This window comes from Ipomoea nil, unplaced genomic scaffold (assembly GCF_001879475.1).
Source record: "Ipomoea nil cultivar Tokyo-kokei standard unplaced genomic scaffold, Asagao_1.1 scaffold1043, whole genome shotgun sequence".
NCBI lineage: Eukaryota > Viridiplantae > Streptophyta > Magnoliopsida > Solanales > Convolvulaceae > Ipomoea > Ipomoea nil.
In genome coordinates this window covers 1,829,275-1,849,578 of record NW_017617471.1, presented here as the reverse complement: position 1 = coordinate 1,849,578, position 20,304 = coordinate 1,829,275, and the positions used below count along the sequence as shown (strand labels likewise).

The 20,304-nt window shown below is 34.0% G+C and overlaps 1 protein-coding gene across 3 annotated transcripts; it reads left to right on the top strand.

The window, feature by feature from the left end:
* Positions 1-7,672: 7,672 nt before the first annotated feature.
* On the top strand, positions 7,673-18,907 carry LOC109181476 (kinesin-like protein KIN-7K, chloroplastic). 3 transcript variants are annotated; one of them, XM_019331262.1, is made up of 24 exons: positions 7,673-8,139; positions 8,485-8,728; positions 8,818-8,915; positions 9,377-9,466; positions 10,839-10,891; positions 11,427-11,492; positions 11,582-11,635; positions 11,935-11,994; positions 12,557-12,635; positions 13,494-13,561; positions 13,686-13,745; positions 13,927-14,031; positions 14,456-14,560; positions 14,711-14,818; positions 14,902-15,048; positions 15,373-15,540; positions 15,702-15,860; positions 16,045-16,260; positions 16,827-16,967; positions 17,051-17,176; positions 17,256-17,306; positions 17,412-17,459; positions 17,553-17,756; positions 18,038-18,907. In XM_019331262.1, the coding sequence occupies exons 2-24, from the start codon at positions 8,490-8,492 to the stop codon at positions 18,626-18,628; spliced, it is 3,036 nt and encodes a 1,011-aa protein (XP_019186807.1). In that variant the 5' UTR covers positions 7,673-8,139; positions 8,485-8,489; the 3' UTR covers positions 18,629-18,907. The 3 variants fall into 3 exon arrangements, with proteins under 3 accessions (XP_019186807.1, XP_019186806.1, XP_019186808.1); XM_019331261.1 differs by having other exon boundaries at positions 15,358-15,540; positions 18,038-18,876; XM_019331263.1 differs by lacking the exon at positions 11,582-11,635 and having other exon boundaries at positions 15,358-15,540.
* Positions 18,908-20,304: the final 1,397 nt, after the last annotated feature.

Sequence of the window (20,304 nt, the reverse complement as noted above, 5' to 3'; positions counted from 1 at the left end):
TATCATCTGATGTAGATACTCTTATTCCGTCAATTTTACTCCTTAATGTGGCGGACTCTGATAAGCTAATTTTTTCATGTGGGTCCCAATACAAGTGTCAACCTCAAGATTTTATATGTAAGAGTAAAAAATTATGAGTAAAAAATAAGAGTACACATAACATTTTTCTCTCTAAAATGTCATTTTAGTTCATTTTTTGATTGATTATAACTGTACGTGTCAATTAGTAGTCAAAAGTAATCTCTAATTAATAAGACAGCACTGTACTTGAATTGTCTATTCAATAACTAATAGGAATTGGACGTATCGAGTGGATTAGAATCAAAGCAACATAATATCTGATTGATGTGCTTTAGCATTTATATATTCACGTTTCCAAATAATTTAATTAATTAAAACATATAATATATAATTATAAAGTTGACCATAAAAAAGATTGACCGCTGACGAAGTTGACACCTTTTCCCTTAAGCAAAAATCTACATGTATATGTATATATAAATGCACTCAATCCAAATAATTAGAATATGTCACTTTTCACTTTACAAAAGAGCGTATAGTAGCATATAATATGATGATTATGGACACCCATTTCCTTGCTTCCATCCTGACAACTACTAAAGAAAAGTGAATATTTTTTCCTTTATGGAAAGTATATATAAAACTATTTTTATTAAAGATTCATTCAAACTATGTTTGCATGCATGATACTAAAACATACAAAAAAGAAACCCCAAGAAAATAAGATTAAAGAAATCTAAGTATAACGATTTCTACAATAGATGTACGTAAATGGAATTTGTACTAGTGACATTATAACTTATATAAGAAAGTGTAATTTTATTTTTTTATACTTGTGTAGCAGTCAGCATCGTGTTTTAATATTAGGATGCAAATTAAATGTAACAGGAGCAATATTGCTCGATAGCAATCGGTTGATATGATCCAACTATTTATGTATTTGTGAATGTGTTGATAGAACAAACCAAATCTTTAGTTCTCCAAATTTGGAGAAAGTGTACAATATTTATAACTGTGTTAACCAGTTTGGTTGGCGTAAGTGGTATGTATATATCCAACATACTTATATTTCTCTCTCTCTCTCTCTCTCTCTCTATATATATATATATATATATATATATATATATATATATATATATATATATATGTGTGTGTGTGTGTGTGTGTGTGTGTGTGTGTGTGTGTGTGTGTGTGTGTGTGTGTGTAATAATATAATGTACTTTATGTGTTAGAATAATATATATTATTGCAGCGAGTTGCGTGAAAATAATTGTACAAAACAACATCGTTTTTGGGTACATTAGTCAAACACTTGATGGGTACAATGTGGCTTTCACTCACCAAAGCTCCCCCCTCCCTTCTATTCAATGCCTATTACGTTTAGTGTAATTTTATGCTACAAGTTAAATATGATAGATTTTGAGATATTTGTCACTCTTAAGAATTAAGGTTTTTTTTTTTTTTTTTTTTTTTTTTTTTTTTTTTTTTTTTAAGTATAATCGTAACATAGTAATAATTAGGTGTGTGACAGTTATATTAGATTTGGTTAAGTTCCTCTTGAAAACTTAGTTCACGAGAGTTGTTGATGGGGTGTATTACACTGGAGAGATATTACTTCTAACTACATATACATACTATGCCTAAAATTGACATTTAAAGTAAAAAATAACCATCTTTAAAAGTCATTTCTTTTATTTACAGAAAAGTCCACATCTGCTACTCAAATGTATGTGTGTTTAGGTGAATCCACCTTATAACCTTAGCCGACAAAGGACCGCGAGGAGATAACTAGCCTAGGTTGTCTATAACTGACCCACTCAAACTAAAAAAGTCAACCGTTCCCACCTGAAGTAAATTAAAACTTGAAACTTTGTGGTTACTACGTCAACTCCGGACCAACTTGAATTGGTTGGGATTGCCACATTATAAGTCATTTTTGTGATTATGGGTGGTTGGCTAGCTACCTAGCTATTTGCCTGACTAGTAGTTGTGTTGTTACTAAGTATGAACTTATATACAAGGACCAAAACCTTTGCTCCCTATAGTTATATTCTCGTATTTTATTCATTCATTTCCTGCTTTATTTGGTGTTAATTTGTACTAATATCTTCAAATCGTATATAAATTTTGAATTCCTTAAATAGGCCGTTGAACTCAAACAGTATGTAGAAAATTGTAGGTAGAGAGGCACTACTTAAAATTCTTAATTCTTTCAACTTAATAATTAAGTTAAACACCTTCTGCTCAAGTGACATGCACCTCTGTGACTTTCCTCGAGGGAAGGTTACGGGATTTACTATTGGAAATTATGGAATTTCCGACCACCTGAAAGTGATCTTAAATCAAGTCGAAAGCCTTGTTCCGACCACTTTTGGTATCCGAAAAAATCTTTGTTGCTATGTCCGATCACTTTTTGCTTTCGACTTGATTTAAGATCACTTTCAAGTGGTCGGAAATTCAATAATTTCCAGCAATGATTGAATCCTGGTGGTGGGGTATTAGCTCTTTAGCAGTGTTGCAAAAATCGCGCTTAGCGCCGATTAGGCACTAGGCAGTCGGCCTCCTAGGCATCCTAGGCGGTCCCCAGGCGCCTAGAGGGTATCTAGCGATTTTTTCAACATTGCTCTTTAGACTACAGCAGAAAAGATAAACAAATATTATGTAAATGGACTAGTTAATGTGAGAACATGTTTACCCATAAAAAAAAAGTATGATAGTGTGTCGAGCAAAATCCTCTATCATTTTCTTTTCTCCTTTCATCTACTTAGTGAAAGGATACCGTAGCGGATTACCTTGTACAAGTGTAGCGGATATGCTATATATTACTGATTCTCACCTAATCCTAAAATGTGTGTGGTATATATATAAAAATAATGTCCATATATTAAATTAACTTTAACTGCGAGAAAAGACTTAAACATTGTTAAATTTTATTTCCTTTCAAAGATAGGTAAGAAAGTCCTTTTTTTTTTTTTAATGTATATTGGATTATTGGAAAAGAAATTAATAAATAAGTGTGCGTGAGGTCTTGTGACCTTCTGTCTTATGCTTATCATTCCAGCTTGGGCACAAGATATCTTGTGAACCTGTCTTTGCTTGTCCACTCTGCCCACGATATCATCCATGCATGGAAAATGAAGTTTAGTTTGGATTGAACAACAAAACCTTCCAAATCAACACCTTTGTTTCTCACCATAGCTGCTTTTTCTTCTTCAACTCATCTTCTATATCATTTGTCTATTCACCATAATAACAAATCTAGCTCTCAACTTTCACAAAATTCACCAAATATTTCTATTAAAAAAATTGACTTCACATGTTCAATTGGTATCAAGCGTGGAAACTAAAAATAACTAATGTGGTATTTTTAACCTTTTACTATAAGAATCGTGGTCAAGTCACTCCAATATATATAATTAGCGCCAATAGCGGCTTCAAAGCTTCACTTCATCTGGAGGGTCCTCACTCCTTATACTATACATCCGTAAGCCCTACAAAATGCTACTAATTCTCGATGTCATCCCATCAGAACAATAATCAATACATTATCCGATCCAAACATTTTATCGATGTTTTGTAAGTTTATTATAAGAAACGTTTCTAAAATGCAACAAATGTTCGCCTTTAAGATCAATTACGTTTCTGTGCATTTTGTTTCAATATACATGAATGTGACTATAACCTTCATTGAGTTATAGGGTAATCCAAGTGGTTCAATAACTTGAGTGGCAGGACCATGCAAACACAAGATCGAGTAATAACCCAACCAATCTTGCAGAGCATGATTGATCCACCTAGGATAGCTTCTTGATGACTAGCAAGTTGGGATAACCTAAGTCTATAGATACACGAAGCAATTAGAGGCTAGGATTGACATTTGAAAAACATGTCTACACGACAACTAAGTTGACTAACAGATCACATTCCTTCTCTAATGAGAGTGGGCCATGTCAACCACCCTACTTAGCTTGTCACTGGCTATCATGTCACGCGGCCAAAACATCCTTAGTATAAATAAGCCCCATATCACCATATGCCGATTGATGTACCATTAATATCATCTATATATTCATTCACATGTACCTTCTCATGTACTTTTAGTAGTCACTTTGATATTTTTGATCTACATATATTGGATCAGCCACACATATTCATATAAACTCTTTAATACAATTTTATTTTCTTATCTCTATTTTTCGATTAAACTGTAAAATCGCAATATTTTTTACGCTATCGATCAAATCTATATAAACAAATCTCTTTTCTTTCAAAACAAATCTATATAAGTATCATATACAAAATTTTACACCATTGTGCATAAAAGCGTCACACCAAACTAGAAAGTGGTAGAATAATTTACATTATTAATTTTGTAATTGATTTGGTGAAAATCCATTTCAGCTCAACTTTATCCATCAGCAAGTCTGATTTACACCAAAATTCATGGGTGGGAATGCATCATTTTCAGAATAGTTTTGTCTCCTTACGTGTAAAAGGATGTCTATACTCTATAGTAGACTGTCTACTATACGCTTCATGCAATTCTCATCGTCTAACAAACCGACCCATATCCACTTCTCTTACTTCACGTAAACCTCCCTCCCTAAACATAACTTTCATCACTCAAAAAGTCAAAACTAGTAACAACAACTCCCTAAAATAAATCAAATTTGTAAGGAATTTTTAAACTATCAATCACCACTGTATTGATTTGTATTAGATGCACATTTTTATGTTATTTGGTATAAATTTGATACAATAAAAATAAATATTTTCATAGTAGTAACCCGTCTAACTAGAAATATTATGAGTTTTCGCCAATGACCATAGTCTAGTGACACGAAGTTGCTCTTCCAAATGGGAAGTAATGGGTAGGTTCAATCTCCGGTAGGATGGTATTGACTTTTTGTATTACAAATTTGTAAAACAGCCTGCGAATCAAGTTTTCTCTAGCATTGCTAGGGATGTTGTTTCTATGTCTGACTGTGATAAATGTTTAACCATTTCATCGGTCTTTATTATAAACATTTCAGCCTATGATAGTATGATTAATGAATTAGCTTTTTAATTAAAAAAAAAAAAATTATGGAACTAACTCGATCAATTACCGAGGAAGGGGATTTTTATGGTTCTACATGCATATAAATTAAAGTAAACAAGATATAAAAGTGTTAACATGAAGACTAAAGTGGTGAAAATCACATTACTCTTTGAGCCATGGCCGGATTTTATAACAACACATTACCTCAATTTTTAGATGGCCAATAATATTTATTGTTGACCTAACTACTTAAGAAATTAAAAAAAAATCTACAATTAATCTTAAAATTCATCAGTTTTTCCCAAATTACGTTTCTCTCCTAGTAATTAGGACCTAATTAATTGAGAATGTCAAATCATGCTGTAACTGAAAAGAAGAGTAATATATTTTACGGTGATTTTAAAAATTGCACTTATACTTTTGATAGAGCCTCATTTATTTATAAAAAAGGGAACCACAAAAAAAAAATAAAAAAAAATACCCTGCTTTGAGCTGAGTCATGCCAAACTTCACCATGTTTTAGAGTGTGTTAATTAGTACATTATAGTGCTCATGATAATAATATTTTGTAGAGTTTATAATAGAATTTAGGGAACTTGTAGCAATATAATTCTCAAGAGTTTGGTCTCTCTTTTTTTTTTTTTTTCTTGGTTGTGGACCTTTTAATTGCAGGAGAGAATATGTAACGTTCATAGTAAGACATTCATGGATATTGATGGTATGTTACGTTAATGGTTATTCATTGTTAGGTAATGCCTATTTATGGTGGATAATTATGGTATAATTGGTGGTAATAGTAATATTTATCATAATAATAATTTATATATTATAGATAAATAGTGGCATAATTAGTGGGGTAATATGCCAAAGTTAACTACTTAACTAGGTCAATCATGTTTACACCCTACTCATTTATTTATCTTTTTTTCTTCTAAAAAGGTTGAATCTCCAACCCTGGACTCTCCACAGCTCACCCGACAAAACATCTGGATCCCCTAACTTTGAGAGGTTGCTCCTAGATGCTAGAATTCCCACCACTTTGAGAGGTTGCTCCTACACTAACTGAACCCTAAATCTTTACTTACTGCGCACAAGAAATCTCTCCCACTTTGAGAGGTTGCTCGCACACTATCGCTGGTAAAACTCGACCCATGGTCATTCTTTCCAATTTCACCCCTATAACCAATTGAGTTGTCTATGCGGACATTTATTTATCTTTTTTGATTGAGTAGGGTATAATCTCTTCTCTCAAAATGTTGAATCTCTAACCTCAAGTGCCTCCATATCCTGGTCTGACAAGTTGTTAACGAACTGAACATACTACCTCCGTCTCATTTTATGTGTCTGGTTTAATTTGATTAGCGAAGCTTGACTGAAATTATTTTTAATCCAATTTTTCATAATATTAAGTTTAGTATTAGTATCCAAAATTTATACATTTAATATTAATACCTTGTGCTCAGATGGCATCTGTGTTGAACTTCCATATGGGAGGGGTGGTTGTGAGTTTAAGCCTCATATGTGGCGTTATTGACTTTTTATGCTTCAGGTTAAGAAAGAATTGGTTTAAACAAAAAATGGGGCAATGAGTAGAATATTATCCCTTTTTGCACTTTTGTATTATCGGAATGTCTGTTTTATACTTTCTCTAATATTTCAACCCAAAGATTCAATGTCTCATAACCGCAGTTCAATACTATGACCACTGAAATGCTATAAAAGTGTTATCACACTAAATACCAGGATTAGCAGTTGACACAGATTAGATACGGAGTATTACATATACTGAGTATAATTTTTTTAAAGTACTATATAAGGATGTTAGCGAACAGAGCTTTCGGTAAACTACTCGTGTTCGTGTTCGGTGAGCGTTCGTTTATGTTCGTTTATTAAGGTAAATGAACATTGATAATCAAAATTAGAGCTCGGTTTATAAACGAACAGAGTCTAAACAGTTGTAAGCTCGTTTGCTAAGAGATCGTGAACAAACTCGTTTGTGTTCGTTTAATAATGTTTGTGAACAAGCTCGTTTAGTGTTCGTTTATAATGTTCGTGAACAAGCTCGTTTGTGTTCGTTTAATATTTGTTTGTATTCTCTTTGTAGTTGTGTTACTTGTTTAGTTATTTTTCATGAATATATAGTATTTCTTGTTCACAAACGAATTGTGGTCATGAACATGTTCATATGTTTGGTTATTAAGGTTTATGAACGTGAACGAATATGTTCGTGAACGTTTTTGTTAATATTAACGAATATGTTCGCGAACGTTAACAAATGAACACAAACAAAATTTTTAAAAATCTTTAACAAATGAACACAAACACTCCAAAATCCTTAACAAATGAACATGAACAACCTTATTTGTTTATGTTCGGTTCGTTAACAGCTCTAACCGAGTATAATAAAACTCCATTGGAATAAAACTCCATTGGTATATATACACAATATACACACTACAGTATTACAGATTTCACCGTCTCTCTCGCTCTCGGGTCCACGCTAAGACGCCCCGTTTCTCTCTCTACCTTTTCCTTGTCTACTCTCTGTACGTACACACACACACTAGTAGGGGACTGTGTGTCCTTTTTTTTTTTTTTTTTCTTTTTTTCCTCCACATTCTATCTCTCTCTATCTTTCTCCATTTCTCTCTCTGAAAAGTCTGTATGTATTGACGTTGTGTGCGGTTCAGTTGGGCTCCATGAATGCTTTAGAGAGAGAACAAGAGAGAGAGAAAAGGCATCAGGCATCGCTTCCAAGGCAAGCTTAAAGGGGAAAAGCTTAGGAAAATAATATCCAAACACTCTCTTATTCTTCTTCCGCTCTATCCATACCACACGAAAACACGCAGTGAGTGTGAATGTGCGTGAGAGATTGGCGCAGCTAATTATGATGGGGGAATGATGATGTTTTTCGTCACTTGTTAGATCTTCATCCCTCCCTCATTCCGAAGATTCGTTTGCTTCTCCCTGTATCTGTATTTTTTTATTTTTATTTTTGTTGTTGTTCAATTCATACGCAAAGCACATAGATTTCTCGGCTCGCGTGGATGATTTGATGCTAATCTGACTGATTGAAGGTACTGAAATTCCATTCTATTTCCTGTGTGTTTTTACTTTTTCCGGAGAGTTGTATATTTTATTTTACTCCAGTAATTTGGACTTCCGGAGCGATTGCTAGTTAAACTTTTTTGAGCTAGAAATTGTCGAATACAGCAGTAATTTTTATTTTTATTTTGCGGCTAGTTTTATTTATTGCTTTTTTATAGGACCGATAATTTACATTTTAGAATGCAGTTGACCGCGTGGATTTTTATTTTTAAAAATAAGCTGGAAGACTGATGTAATAATAATTGAATGTTTAGGAACGATTTTGTCAATTTCTGCTAATGTTGATAAACATACTCCATTGAATTTTTCGGTAGCTAAAATGACTACAAGACAAGGAACAAAATCTCAAAAATCGAGCTCAAGAGTGGCGAATTCCCCAACGTCATCAACTACTTCATCATCAAAACAGTTCCCGGAAAATTTTATTGACGGCGTGAGTTCGCCGGCGTCATCATCCGCCAGGAGTAAGCCTCAGTACTATTACACTGAAAATTTACCTCTGAATGCGGAAAGGTCCAAGGAAAATGTTACGGTGACAGTGCGGTTTAGGCCTCTAAGGTACAGCTATAATTTCTGAAGTTACTCTGTAATGCTTAGCTGTTGCCTGTCTACTTATGAGTATTTAATCTGGTTGATTGTTGGAGCAGCCCAAGAGAGATTCGACAAGGGGAGGAAATTGCATGGTATGCAGATGGTGATACTATTGTGAGGAATGAGCATAATCCATCAATAGCTTATCCATATGGTATTTTCTATTATGTTGATTTATTGTTATTCATGTATTCCATATATTTCCTTTATTTTGCCAACTTAATAAGAAAATAAAAAACATTGTCTTATTGTTTTTGAATTATTTTTAGCTTATTTGTAAAAAAAAAAACTAAAAAAAAACTGTGCAGTTAGTAATGTATTTCTGATGACTTTGCCAAAATATGTATGGGCTGATGTCATCAGCTGCAAAATAAAAATCAGTTGTTAGTTGAGCTGGTGAACCTGTTAAATGGTCAGGTAAAGAAAAGAATTTGCATAAGGCGGTTTGTGTCAATAGTTTGAAATTATGACTTGGGATAGAAAACAAAAAATAAAATCCCTTAAATAAACCTTTTTGCTCATTTCTTTGGTTATATAACTATACAATTTTCTTGTTGAGCTATTGCTCAATTTCTATCTAAATCTTACCTGTAAATATGTTTGGTTGTTTTTCAGATAGAGTTTTTGGCCCTACAACAACAACGCGCCATGTCTATGATGTTGCTGCTCAGCATGTTGTTAGTGGTTCCATGGAAGGGATCAATGGTAAATAATTCAGTAAATTCAAACTATTCTGTTGATTCTTCAAGCAAATTAGCAAATATGTACGAGTTCTGGCATGCTGAAGATGATTGGCTAGAGAATACTATACCTCTAATCAGTGAGCTGATGCACTGTTGCTGTACTAAGTCCAAAATGCCTCAAACAAAGGAGAGATAATAATGAATCACAAGATTGCTAGTTCCATATTATGCAAGAGATATGTGGTTTCTTGAGATCCTTTGCTGAAAAGTGGTATTGATACTAACTGGGTTAAAAAGGCTGTAGGTTGGTTCTCTTGAGTACCTAAATTTGTCCTGGGTTGTTTTTGAAACTCATTTTCTATAGCAGTCACATTTTAAGGTCAAATGGAATGAAATTGGAGTTGGATTATAGTATAAAATACGGAGTATATAATTGGTTTATCTACAGCGAATTGGAAATACCACGTTTTTGTTTTAGAAATTCTGTGGAGTTTCCTCATAGAAGATGCTTTTCTGGGATCAAATGCAGTTTCATGAATAACGATTTGTGGAGTTTGACTAAGCTGAAGTGCAGTGTGTTAGTGAAAAATCAGAGAGTTGAAGTCCATACCTAGCGAGCTTGGAAACTGGAAGCAAAGATTGAATGGTCTTGTTAGTCAGAAATAGTTAGGGTAAACAAAATTTGGCCTAGGTAGCCTGTCAACGCAAGAAGCTGGTTGAGTTGAATTTCAGAATTGCTTTTGTAATTAGGATTTTAAGTGGTTTCTATCTTCTGGTGCAATCTTACTGGGATGGTGAATTTTGCTGTATCCTTGTGTGATATGGTGCGACTATACAAATACGAGACAGATGCTGGAAATTCGTGAAATTGTGCAAATGCACATCCCGGATGAAGTATTGAACTGCAAACTTATCTTTAGTCCACAAATTTGATACTCTGATGCAGTTTGCAATGATAGCGATACTATCTTGTATGGATTGGTTTACACTTAAGTAATTTGGGGATAAGAAAATTTAATGGCTAGGATCTGACTAATCTGTGTTATCAGCAGTCAAAATGATTCTAAATTATGCAAGACATTATAAATAGTGATATGCGGAGTCATTTGCTTTGAAAACCATATATGGTTATACTCTCCAATTCTCCATTACACCGACATGTGTTTTTGCTTTGAAATTCTTAGAGTTCTGTAAAGTATTGGATCCTCGACCAAGAATTTCCTATGAAACCATTTAATTCATATTACCTAGCTCACTAGCTGTCCTCTCATTATGTTGCATAATTTTTGCACAGTTGATTTTTCTTTCAATCATTATGAAAAAATTTCCTTTTTGAGTATTATTGCTAAAGCTGAGTTACTGAGTAATTCTTTTTTGTTTTCATTCAACCACAGGTACAATCTTTGCATATGGGGTTACAAGCAGTGGGAAAACTCACACCATGCATGTAAGAGAATGCCATCTCTGAATCTAATTCTTCAAATTCAGTATCATGAGTGCTACAAGACCATGGTAACATTCTTGTGTCAATCATGAGTGCCTACTAGTAATGGAGCCAGAATTATGAGATGGGGAACCAAATTTGTCTATAGATGGACCTTACTACATTTGACTAATTTCATTCAAATTTTACTAAACTTTAAGGAGTTAGAAGATTTTTTTTTTTTTTAGTTTGCAGGGATAGAGTGGGGGCCCACTACCCCTCTAAGGAGGCCATGCAAATGTGAACTTAGAGTGTTCATAAGGTTTCTCCAATGAAATATTTCATATTAGGCTTTCTTTTGTCTTGTTTACTTGGTTAGGACTTAGGAGTTAGGACAGATTTGATCACTTTTTAACTTCAAAGACTTGAAAAGAGATCCTTTTTGCCTTGATGCCACACATGACTACTGATATGCTAGGTGTTTAAGGTAAATAATAACTACATTATCTGTCAGATCAATGAAACATCTGACAAGCTTTTATGCTTTAATTGTGTATAGGGAGATCAAAGGTCCCCTGGTATTATACCATTGGCTGTGAAGGATGCCTTCAGTATTATTCAAGAGGTACTTCACTGCACTTGCCATACTGCTTATACTATGTCAAGTATTATACTCTGAGATAGATGCTAAACTGTAGTTTCTTGATGTTTTAGACTCCTAGCCGAGAATTTCTGCTTCGCGTGTCCTATCTGGAAATCTATAATGAGGTACGCTTTTATGGTTAATCAGATTAGTCCTGGTTTACTTTTCCTCGTGTGTCATATACTCATATCTGGAAACTTCCCTCATGCCTAATGCTAGAAGAAACTTTGTTCAATTATTCAATACTTTATTTTCATATCCATCTGCTACTGCCAGTTCTAATTATGTGATTTTTTTCAGCATACGAAGTTCTGTTTATTATTAGGCATTAATTACTGAACTTTTTTTTTTTTTTTTGAAAAATACAATTTCATGTCACGTTGATCTGGACAAAGTCTTTATTTAGGTTCTGCTTTTGTAACAGGTTGTTAATGACTTGCTGAATCCAGCTGGACAAAATCTAAGAATAAGAGAGGATGCTCAGGTACTTGACTTGAGTGCTTATAACTCATTTTTGTCTCTTCCCACCACCAAAACAAATATTTTTAGCAATTTTGTTGGCTCTGTGCTGTTTTACAACTTTGATTGACACACCAAATCACCAATGCCTGCTTTGCTTCTTGGCACAATAAGTTAATGAATATAAATCAACTGGTAATAACTACTTCGAAATATTCAAATTAATTCTTTACTTTACAGCAAATAGTGAATGTTATCCTGTCAAAGCACCTATATCATTCAGCTATTGGAATGCCACCTAGTTATTGTTTGGTCATTTTTATGAAGTTTATCCTTAAATCTTTGTTAAACATTAAATTTCATAATTTCTCGCTTCCATGTGTCTAGTTCTCATAGATTGACCCCTTTGGATGTATGTTAATTTTCTTCACCATTTTATTCATGTTGATTTTGCCACATCGTTTTATCAGAATTTGTTATAACAAAACACATGTAAGTGGGTTTTTTACTCTTTATTTATTTATTAAATGTCTGATGATTTAGATCTAGCCGCTTTTACAGAAGTATTAGACTGTAATGTTTTACAGGGGACCTTTGTGGAAGGAGTCAAGGAAGAAGTTGTTCTATCCCCTGCTCATGCCTTATCCCTTATTGCAGCAGGGGAAGGTAAGTACTTCTGCCTGATCTTTTCTTATACTCTCTAGTCAATAGTGTGTTGAGAAATAAAAATTGTGTGTGTTTTTCATTTAAACATTTACTTAATTTATTTCATACATTCTTGTCCAGAGACAAGTTTTAAGTCTTATTTAGCAATAGCAATCTGCACTTGAAGCAAATATTTTGATCAGATGTTTTGAACTGTTATTCATTCAAGATTTTCAAATTTTGAGAAGTTGACATCTGAGTGTTGAATCCTAAAGCCATTTCATAGTATTGGATGCTGAAGAGTGCTGTTTATATTATAGAATTTGAATACAAAATCCTATCAGAGGGCAATCATGTCTATTTCAGGGAATGTGGAATGTATTGCATACTGGCTGCCAATCACTCAGAGGTTGCTTCAGTGCACCTCTGATCTCCTATTAAAAATGGAGCAATCTCAGTGTTGTGCCAAGACTGACCTCGTTGTTCTTCTGTATAGGATTCAATGTAAAGATAACTAAATTGGTAAATATTGTTATTGGCTGAATGAAGTATAGAATGTGATTTTCCCTATTGGTTTTGTTTAGTTCACCTGAATGTTTATAAATATTCCTTAACTTGCCGACAACAGAATCTTGATTCAAGAAACTAAGCCGAACTAGAATTAACTTTTAGCTCTGGTTTGCAATTAGAATAGTGGCAAAATAGTTTACAACCTTTTCAAGTAAGAGGTTGTTAGAGTTACTGGTTTGCAACATATTTGCTTGAGAATTGATTGTCTTTTTATTTTTTACTTGCAATCTGAATACAATCGATATTCCTTTGTAATTTCATTTCACTTTCTTTTGAGCTGCTTTGATAAAATTTGGTTTCTTTTTTCAGAGCATAGGCATGTTGGTTCTACAAACTTCAATCTACTGAGCAGCAGAAGTCACACAATATTTACGCTGGTATCTTACATCTTATTGATGGATTTCAATACAACCTTTATTCTTTTTCACAGTACTTACTGATACATTCATATCGCCCTGAAATGTCTTCCAAAGTAACTTGTACTTATTTTCCTCATAACAGACAATAGAGAGTAGCCCTTGTGAAAATACTGAAGGCGAGGCTGTTAGCTTATCACAACTGGTAAATAAACTCACCGTAGACTTGTATATATTGTGTCATTTTTATGTCATTTATTTTAGTGCCTAATTTGTCCTCTTCTATTTAAATGTGTCCATGGCCATATGGATATTGACATTTAATACTTATAGTGAAATTGATTTTTGACTGACTTTAGCTCTTGCAAATGAACTTATTCTTGCAGCATCTCATTGACTTGGCGGGTTCTGAAAGCTCTAGAGCTGAAACTACTGGTGTCCGCCGGAAAGAGGGATCCTATATCAACAAAAGTCTGCTAACTCTTGGAACTGTGAGGCCTCAATCATCTTAAATAGGCCTTTCCCGTTACAAATTACTCTCAATTTTGTCCTGAAAAGTAAATCAATATAAGCAAATTACTGTCATTGTTGATTGTAATAGGTTTTGGTAAAGGGTAAATAGTATTACATACCTCAATCATACAGATGGGATCTGATAAAAAATCTGATAATTTCCACATTTAGACAAATTTGATAATAAGGTTAAAACATGAGAACTTAACTGTACTACTGTAGTAAGCTGTAAAGATGTGTATTTAAATTTTATGACTGCTATTATTAAAAGCAATGGAAAATACACTGCTGGTTCAGTTGACAAAGTAGTAAGCCATGTGAACCTGATCAAGTTCCTTTTTATTTTCTTCATTTAATTTTTCTTAAAAAAATTTATATAGTGTGCTAACTCCAGTTTTACAGGTTATATCAAAGTTAACAGATGAAAAGGCTACTCATATACCATACAGGGATTCAAAATTGACCAGGCTTCTTCAATCCTCACTAAGTGGTCATGGACGTGTATCTGTAAGGGTTTCTTACTCTTAACTGCATCTTTCTCAGAAACTGTCTGAACCTTCCATTGCAGCAGTTATATATATTACTGGGATTGACTCTAAAAGGTGGAGTTGTGTGCTTGAAATAACTGTATTTAATTTTATTGTTCGTGTTTAACAGCTTATCTGCACAGTCACTCCCTCATCTAGCAACTCAGAAGAAACCCATAATACATTAAAGTTTGCGCACCGTGCAAAACACATTGAGATTCAGGCATCACAAAACAAGGTCTTTGCACCCCAGATATCCATAATATGCAGTGTAATTCTTCGACCAATCTAGTACTTAAAGTAAACTGGTGAAATGTGCAGATAATTGATGAGAAATCACTTATCAAGAAATACCAAAATGAAATTCGCCGTCTGAAAGAGGAATTAGAGCAACTAAAGAAAGGCATTGTTACAATCCCACAAGTGAAAGATAATGGGGGAGAAGATATTACGCTTCTAAAACAAAAGGTACATCAGGAGTTGGTTTTAGCATTCTTGTTTATTTGACTCTTTTTCTCTCTTTTAGGAAAATCAGGTACATTTTGTATAATTTGATGGTCAGATTAAAATCAAGTCCTGAACTGCAACTTTGCAAGGGTCTTTTGATTATACTTTCCCTGCTACATTAAAAGCTTGCCTTTTGTCATCTTTTTAAAGTATTGTTTATGGTGGCAGTCAAAAATTCTTTTGTTTGCCCCAAATACAATTGTTTTATTTTCCTGTCTATAGTTCTTGCATTGACTTGTGGAAATCTTGTACTTTTTCTTGCTTATAAAGCTAGAAGATGGTCAGGTCAGACTGCAGTCAAGATTGGAACAGGAAGAGGAAGCCAAAGCTGCTTTACTTGGCAGAATTCAGCGTTTGACGAAACTAATTCTAGTATCATCTAAAGCTTCGCAGTCATCAAGATTGCCTCATCGCCCAGGTCCTAGAAGAAGGCATTCCTTTGGAGAAGAAGAGGTCTGTGTTTATTTGCCACCTTTTATTTTGCATTCTTTTGCAGTGATGGGGCATGTCACATGTGACATTACACTGTTCTAAAATTCTCATGATATCAACCTAAAGTAAAAACTTTTTCCTGTAATGTGATGATTAGTCTGATTTCTTTAACATATTTGTAGCTTGCATATCTGCCACATCGAAGACGAGATCTAATCTTGGATGAGGAAAACAATGATATGTATGTTTCCCCTGATTGCAATGTTGAATCTGTGGATGACACAGTAAAGGAAGAGAAAAAGGCGAGGAAAAATGGATTGCTCAACTGGTTAAAGCTGCGGGTATGTAGAATATGTTGGGACATATTTAGCCTTGCCAATTACTATTGTTGTAAAATGTAGATATTTCCTGGCTTCAAAATGATATTTTGGCAGCATATCTGTTATTGAAGTTTACTCTTGTAACGGTAGTGATCTTAAAGAACTACATTTTTATATGCTAATATATAATATTTGTATCTAGCAGAAACGGGAAGGTGGCAGTGGGACATTGGCAAGCACTAGTGACAAATCTAGTGGTCTCAAGTCAAATAGTACTCCCTCCACTCCACAAGCAGAAAGTGTTAATGCTCACATGGAATCCTTACCTACAGAAAGCACTAATTCTGCAGACCATTTATCAGAGGCCAGACCAGATAGAGAACTTCCTGGGGATAACTTTTTGGGACAAGAGACTCCCCTGGTAGGGCAATTTAATTTCCTTTATGAGATGGTTAATACACATGGAAAAGTAAATAAAAGAAACTATATAAAAAATGAATGTGAAAGACAATCTCCTTTCATTGTTATAAACCATCCTCTAAAAGAGGTACGAAAAATATCTTCTGGGTTAACTTGAAAAAATTCTTGTCTTGACTCTAATGCGTCTCATGCAATGTTTTGGGCATCAAGGATATAAAATTTATATAGAATTGTTATATCAAATTGTCAATGGTTACTAACCCTCACCCTTCCACAGAAATGGAAGGAATTTGGAATTTGGAATTCTATTTCCTGAAAAACAAGGAATTCAAGATGCATGTGTTTATTACGGATTAGTTTTGTTGAGTGACATTTATGATACAATTCACTTTTAAAAGTATGGAAATGCTGGAAATATTTCATGGAATATTCAAGAATGAATCTTTTACTATTTCCATTTAGGTTCAGGATAAAGACTCCAAGCATAAATACATCTTATATGTGCTGTTTGTCCAATGTTTTTCTTCATGCTCAATGTAGTTATTTTAATTGTATCATGTGATATAGACTAGCATAAAGACAATTGATCAACTTGACCTGCTGAGGGAGCAGCAAAAGATTTTGTCTGATGAAGTGGCACTCCATACTAGTGCCTTAAAGAGGTTATCTGAAGAGGCATCTCGGAGCCCTGAGAAGGAACAGATACAAGTATATACCTTAATACTGCCCAATATTTTATTTAATTCCTTCAGCAGTGCATCTTTTGAAAACTGACATTTCTAACATTTAAGGTGGAGATAAGAAAATTGAAAGATGATATCAGAAGGAAGAATGACCAAATATCTTCATTGGAAAAGCAAATTACTGATTCCTTCATGGGTTCTCATGAAAAAATCAGCAACTTGGAGGATTCACAAGTAAGCTTAGTTTGGAAGCTTCTTGTTGAGGACTAGTATGTGTTGACATGTTGTACTAATTGTTGTTTCATGCCTGCAGTCTGTTTCGGAACTTATGGCACAATTGAATGAGAAATCTTTTGAACTTGAGGTAATGAGAAATTATTTCCCCCAACCACATTAGGGAAACAAGGGCATATTTTTAATTTTAGCTGAACTTGAACTCTTAAGGTTACATGTTTGCTACTGTTTGCAGGTTAAAGCTGCAGACAATCGAATAATTCAGGAGCAGTTGAATGAAAAGGTAAAAGATATTTTCTAGCTAATTTTCCCCATACAACCTTTTTGATAAGTTCACATGACTCAAGTTAAGAGAAAAATAATCTCTTTCAAACAGACCCATGAATGTGAACAACTGCAAGAAACAATTGCCTCCTTGAAACAACAGCTTTCGGATGCCCTGGAGCGGAGAAATTCTAGTCCGTCACTTGGTAATTCACAGCAGTTGTCAGATACAAAACGTTGGCTGGGAGAACTTCGAAATGAGAAGGAAAACGCATCATCCAAGGCCACTAAGGAAGCCATACTTCTTCGATCACAGGTTTTCATCTTTGTTATTTGTAGTAGATTTTGATGAAATGATGCATATTTCCTCAACCTGCCTATGACTCTCCTTACTTCTTCAGTCCCGGGTTGTCATCTTATACAATCCTGTAATTTCTTGTCGGGAAAACTAGGGTAGGAAATTATTACTATAGAAGTGCATCCTTTCATTCACCCCAAATATATGCCAAATACAATTTAGGCAAGTGATATTGAAGTGGGCCACCCACAATTGATTTCCTGTACCCACAATTGATTTCCTGTTCTTTATTTCAATAGGCAAGTCAGCTTGAAGAACTCCAACGAAAAGTAGTTGAGCTAACTGAATCAAAAGAGCAACTGGAGCTTCGGAACCAGAAACTGGCAGAGGAGAGTTCATACGCCAAGGGGTTAGCATCGGCTGCTGCTGTCGAGTTAAAGGCACTGTCAGAAGAAGTGGCAAAGCTCATGAACCAAAATGAAAGACTAGCTGCTGAACTAGCAGCACCACAAAAAAGCTCCCCTGCACAGCGAAGAACCAGTATCCCCTCGCGCAATGGACGGAGAGATGGCCATATTAGGCGAAACGATCAAAGTGTGTTAACAACAGATATGAAGAGAGAACTGGCTTTGAGCCGTGAAAGGGAGCTTTCATATGAAGCTGCACTAACCGAAAAGGAACAAAAAGAGGCTGAATTACAGCGAAAGATTGAGGAATCCAAGGAAAGAGAAGCTTATCTTGAGAATGAACTAGCAAATATGTACATTACTGTTGCAAAATTAAAGAAATCTCAAAGCGCTGAAACTGATGCTTCTGAAGCAACAAGAGACAGTCAGATAATTGATGGGTTTGATATTTGGAACAATCCTGCACAGAAAATGGGATTTTAGCAAGTTTCTCCTTGGAAGTAAGAATATTGCTTCAGTCTATTCCACTATTGGGGTTGGTTGTGTATTGCCAGGTTTTTCTTCTTTTTTTTTTTTTTGGCCTTGCGTTTTCTTATTTCAGTTTTGTGATGTAGGGAAGATAACCATAATATTGATGTAAGGGGCCTTTCAAGTTGTATGTATCGAATGGATAAATGGATTGCTCTGTACAAAGTTTTTTCGGTATAATTGACACCACGAAGTAGCTCCAACTGTTGGAATAATTTTTACATGAATTTTTAACTGCTTGGATGGAGTAATTTGAGTGGGTTTCATACTTTCAGGATTTTGCATTTTTTTTAGTGCAAATCATAGCCTTGAAATTTTCACGTTATCCTTCACCGCTGAAACGGACGATTGCATAATTAAGTTTGCTTCTTATTAAGGGGACTATAATAGATAAATTGATAATGTTATATGCGCACAAAATTTTATAAATGAATCTTTAAATAGAAAAGAAAATGTAATTTACACCAAGTTTTATATGTAAAGTTACATAAACTGAAGTAATTTTACCATTCACTAGGACTATGTAGTCCAATGGTACCCGGGTTGGACTTTCATTTGAAAGGTTGTGACTTCGAGCCTCAGTTGTGTTTCAGTAAGTTGAGAAAGTATATGAACAGAACAGATTATCTCAATGTAATAGAGCTAGTAGCATTCAAAAAAGAAGTAATTTTACCATTCGTAATCTTTTTTAACTACTTATTAGTTGATAAATTCCTCAATAGGTTGAGAAAGTATATGAACAGAACAGATTATCTCAATGTAATAGAGCTTGTAGCATTCAAAAAAGAAGTAATTTTACCATTCGTAATCTTTTTTAACTACTTATTAGTTGATAAATTCCATCAAGAATTAATTAAATGAGTAATGCCAATATGTGCAAGGTTGTAAATTGGCGTTGAGACAGAAAATGCAACAAAAGTACCAAAAAGGCAACAAATCAATTTGAAATACCAAAATTGATTGATTTTAAAGTTGAAGACCATATGTTTTATCGTCAAAATATTTAGAGGATCACGAATGACATTAAGCCTTTAAAAACAAAATTCCCTACAATGTTTTTTGTAATGGTGATTTAATTTTTGGATAAAAAGGATCCAATCAACAAATCAAAAAATAACAAGGCCTAACAAATACCAAAATAGATATGGAAAAGAAATTATGGTGAATTAACATCTAAGAAACAATAAACGTGTCTCAACGAATGTATTTAGTTTCATTGGCTTGGTAGGAGCATATCACTACTATTCTAAAAGTGGTGTTTGTGAATTTCAATGATGTAATTTAACAATTATCTAAAACTAATAAAAATACATATATTTAGTCATGCAAATTATAATTTTCCTATTTCATAACCAAGGAAAAATTCGCACCCTCACATATAATCATGTATAGACAATTTATGACGTGTATAGATAGCTCAGTTGGTCACATATGTCAATATAAGAGCAACACTGAGTTATAATGATTTGACTTTTTGGAAATAATATATAAATAATTTATATTTATATATGTATAACGAAGAAAAATAGAAAGCTCATAAATGGCGTCACTATGGGCAAATAGTGTAGTAACAGTGGAGAAACAGTTAACCCGTGCGATGCCAGTATGCGACGCATTATTTATTTTTTATT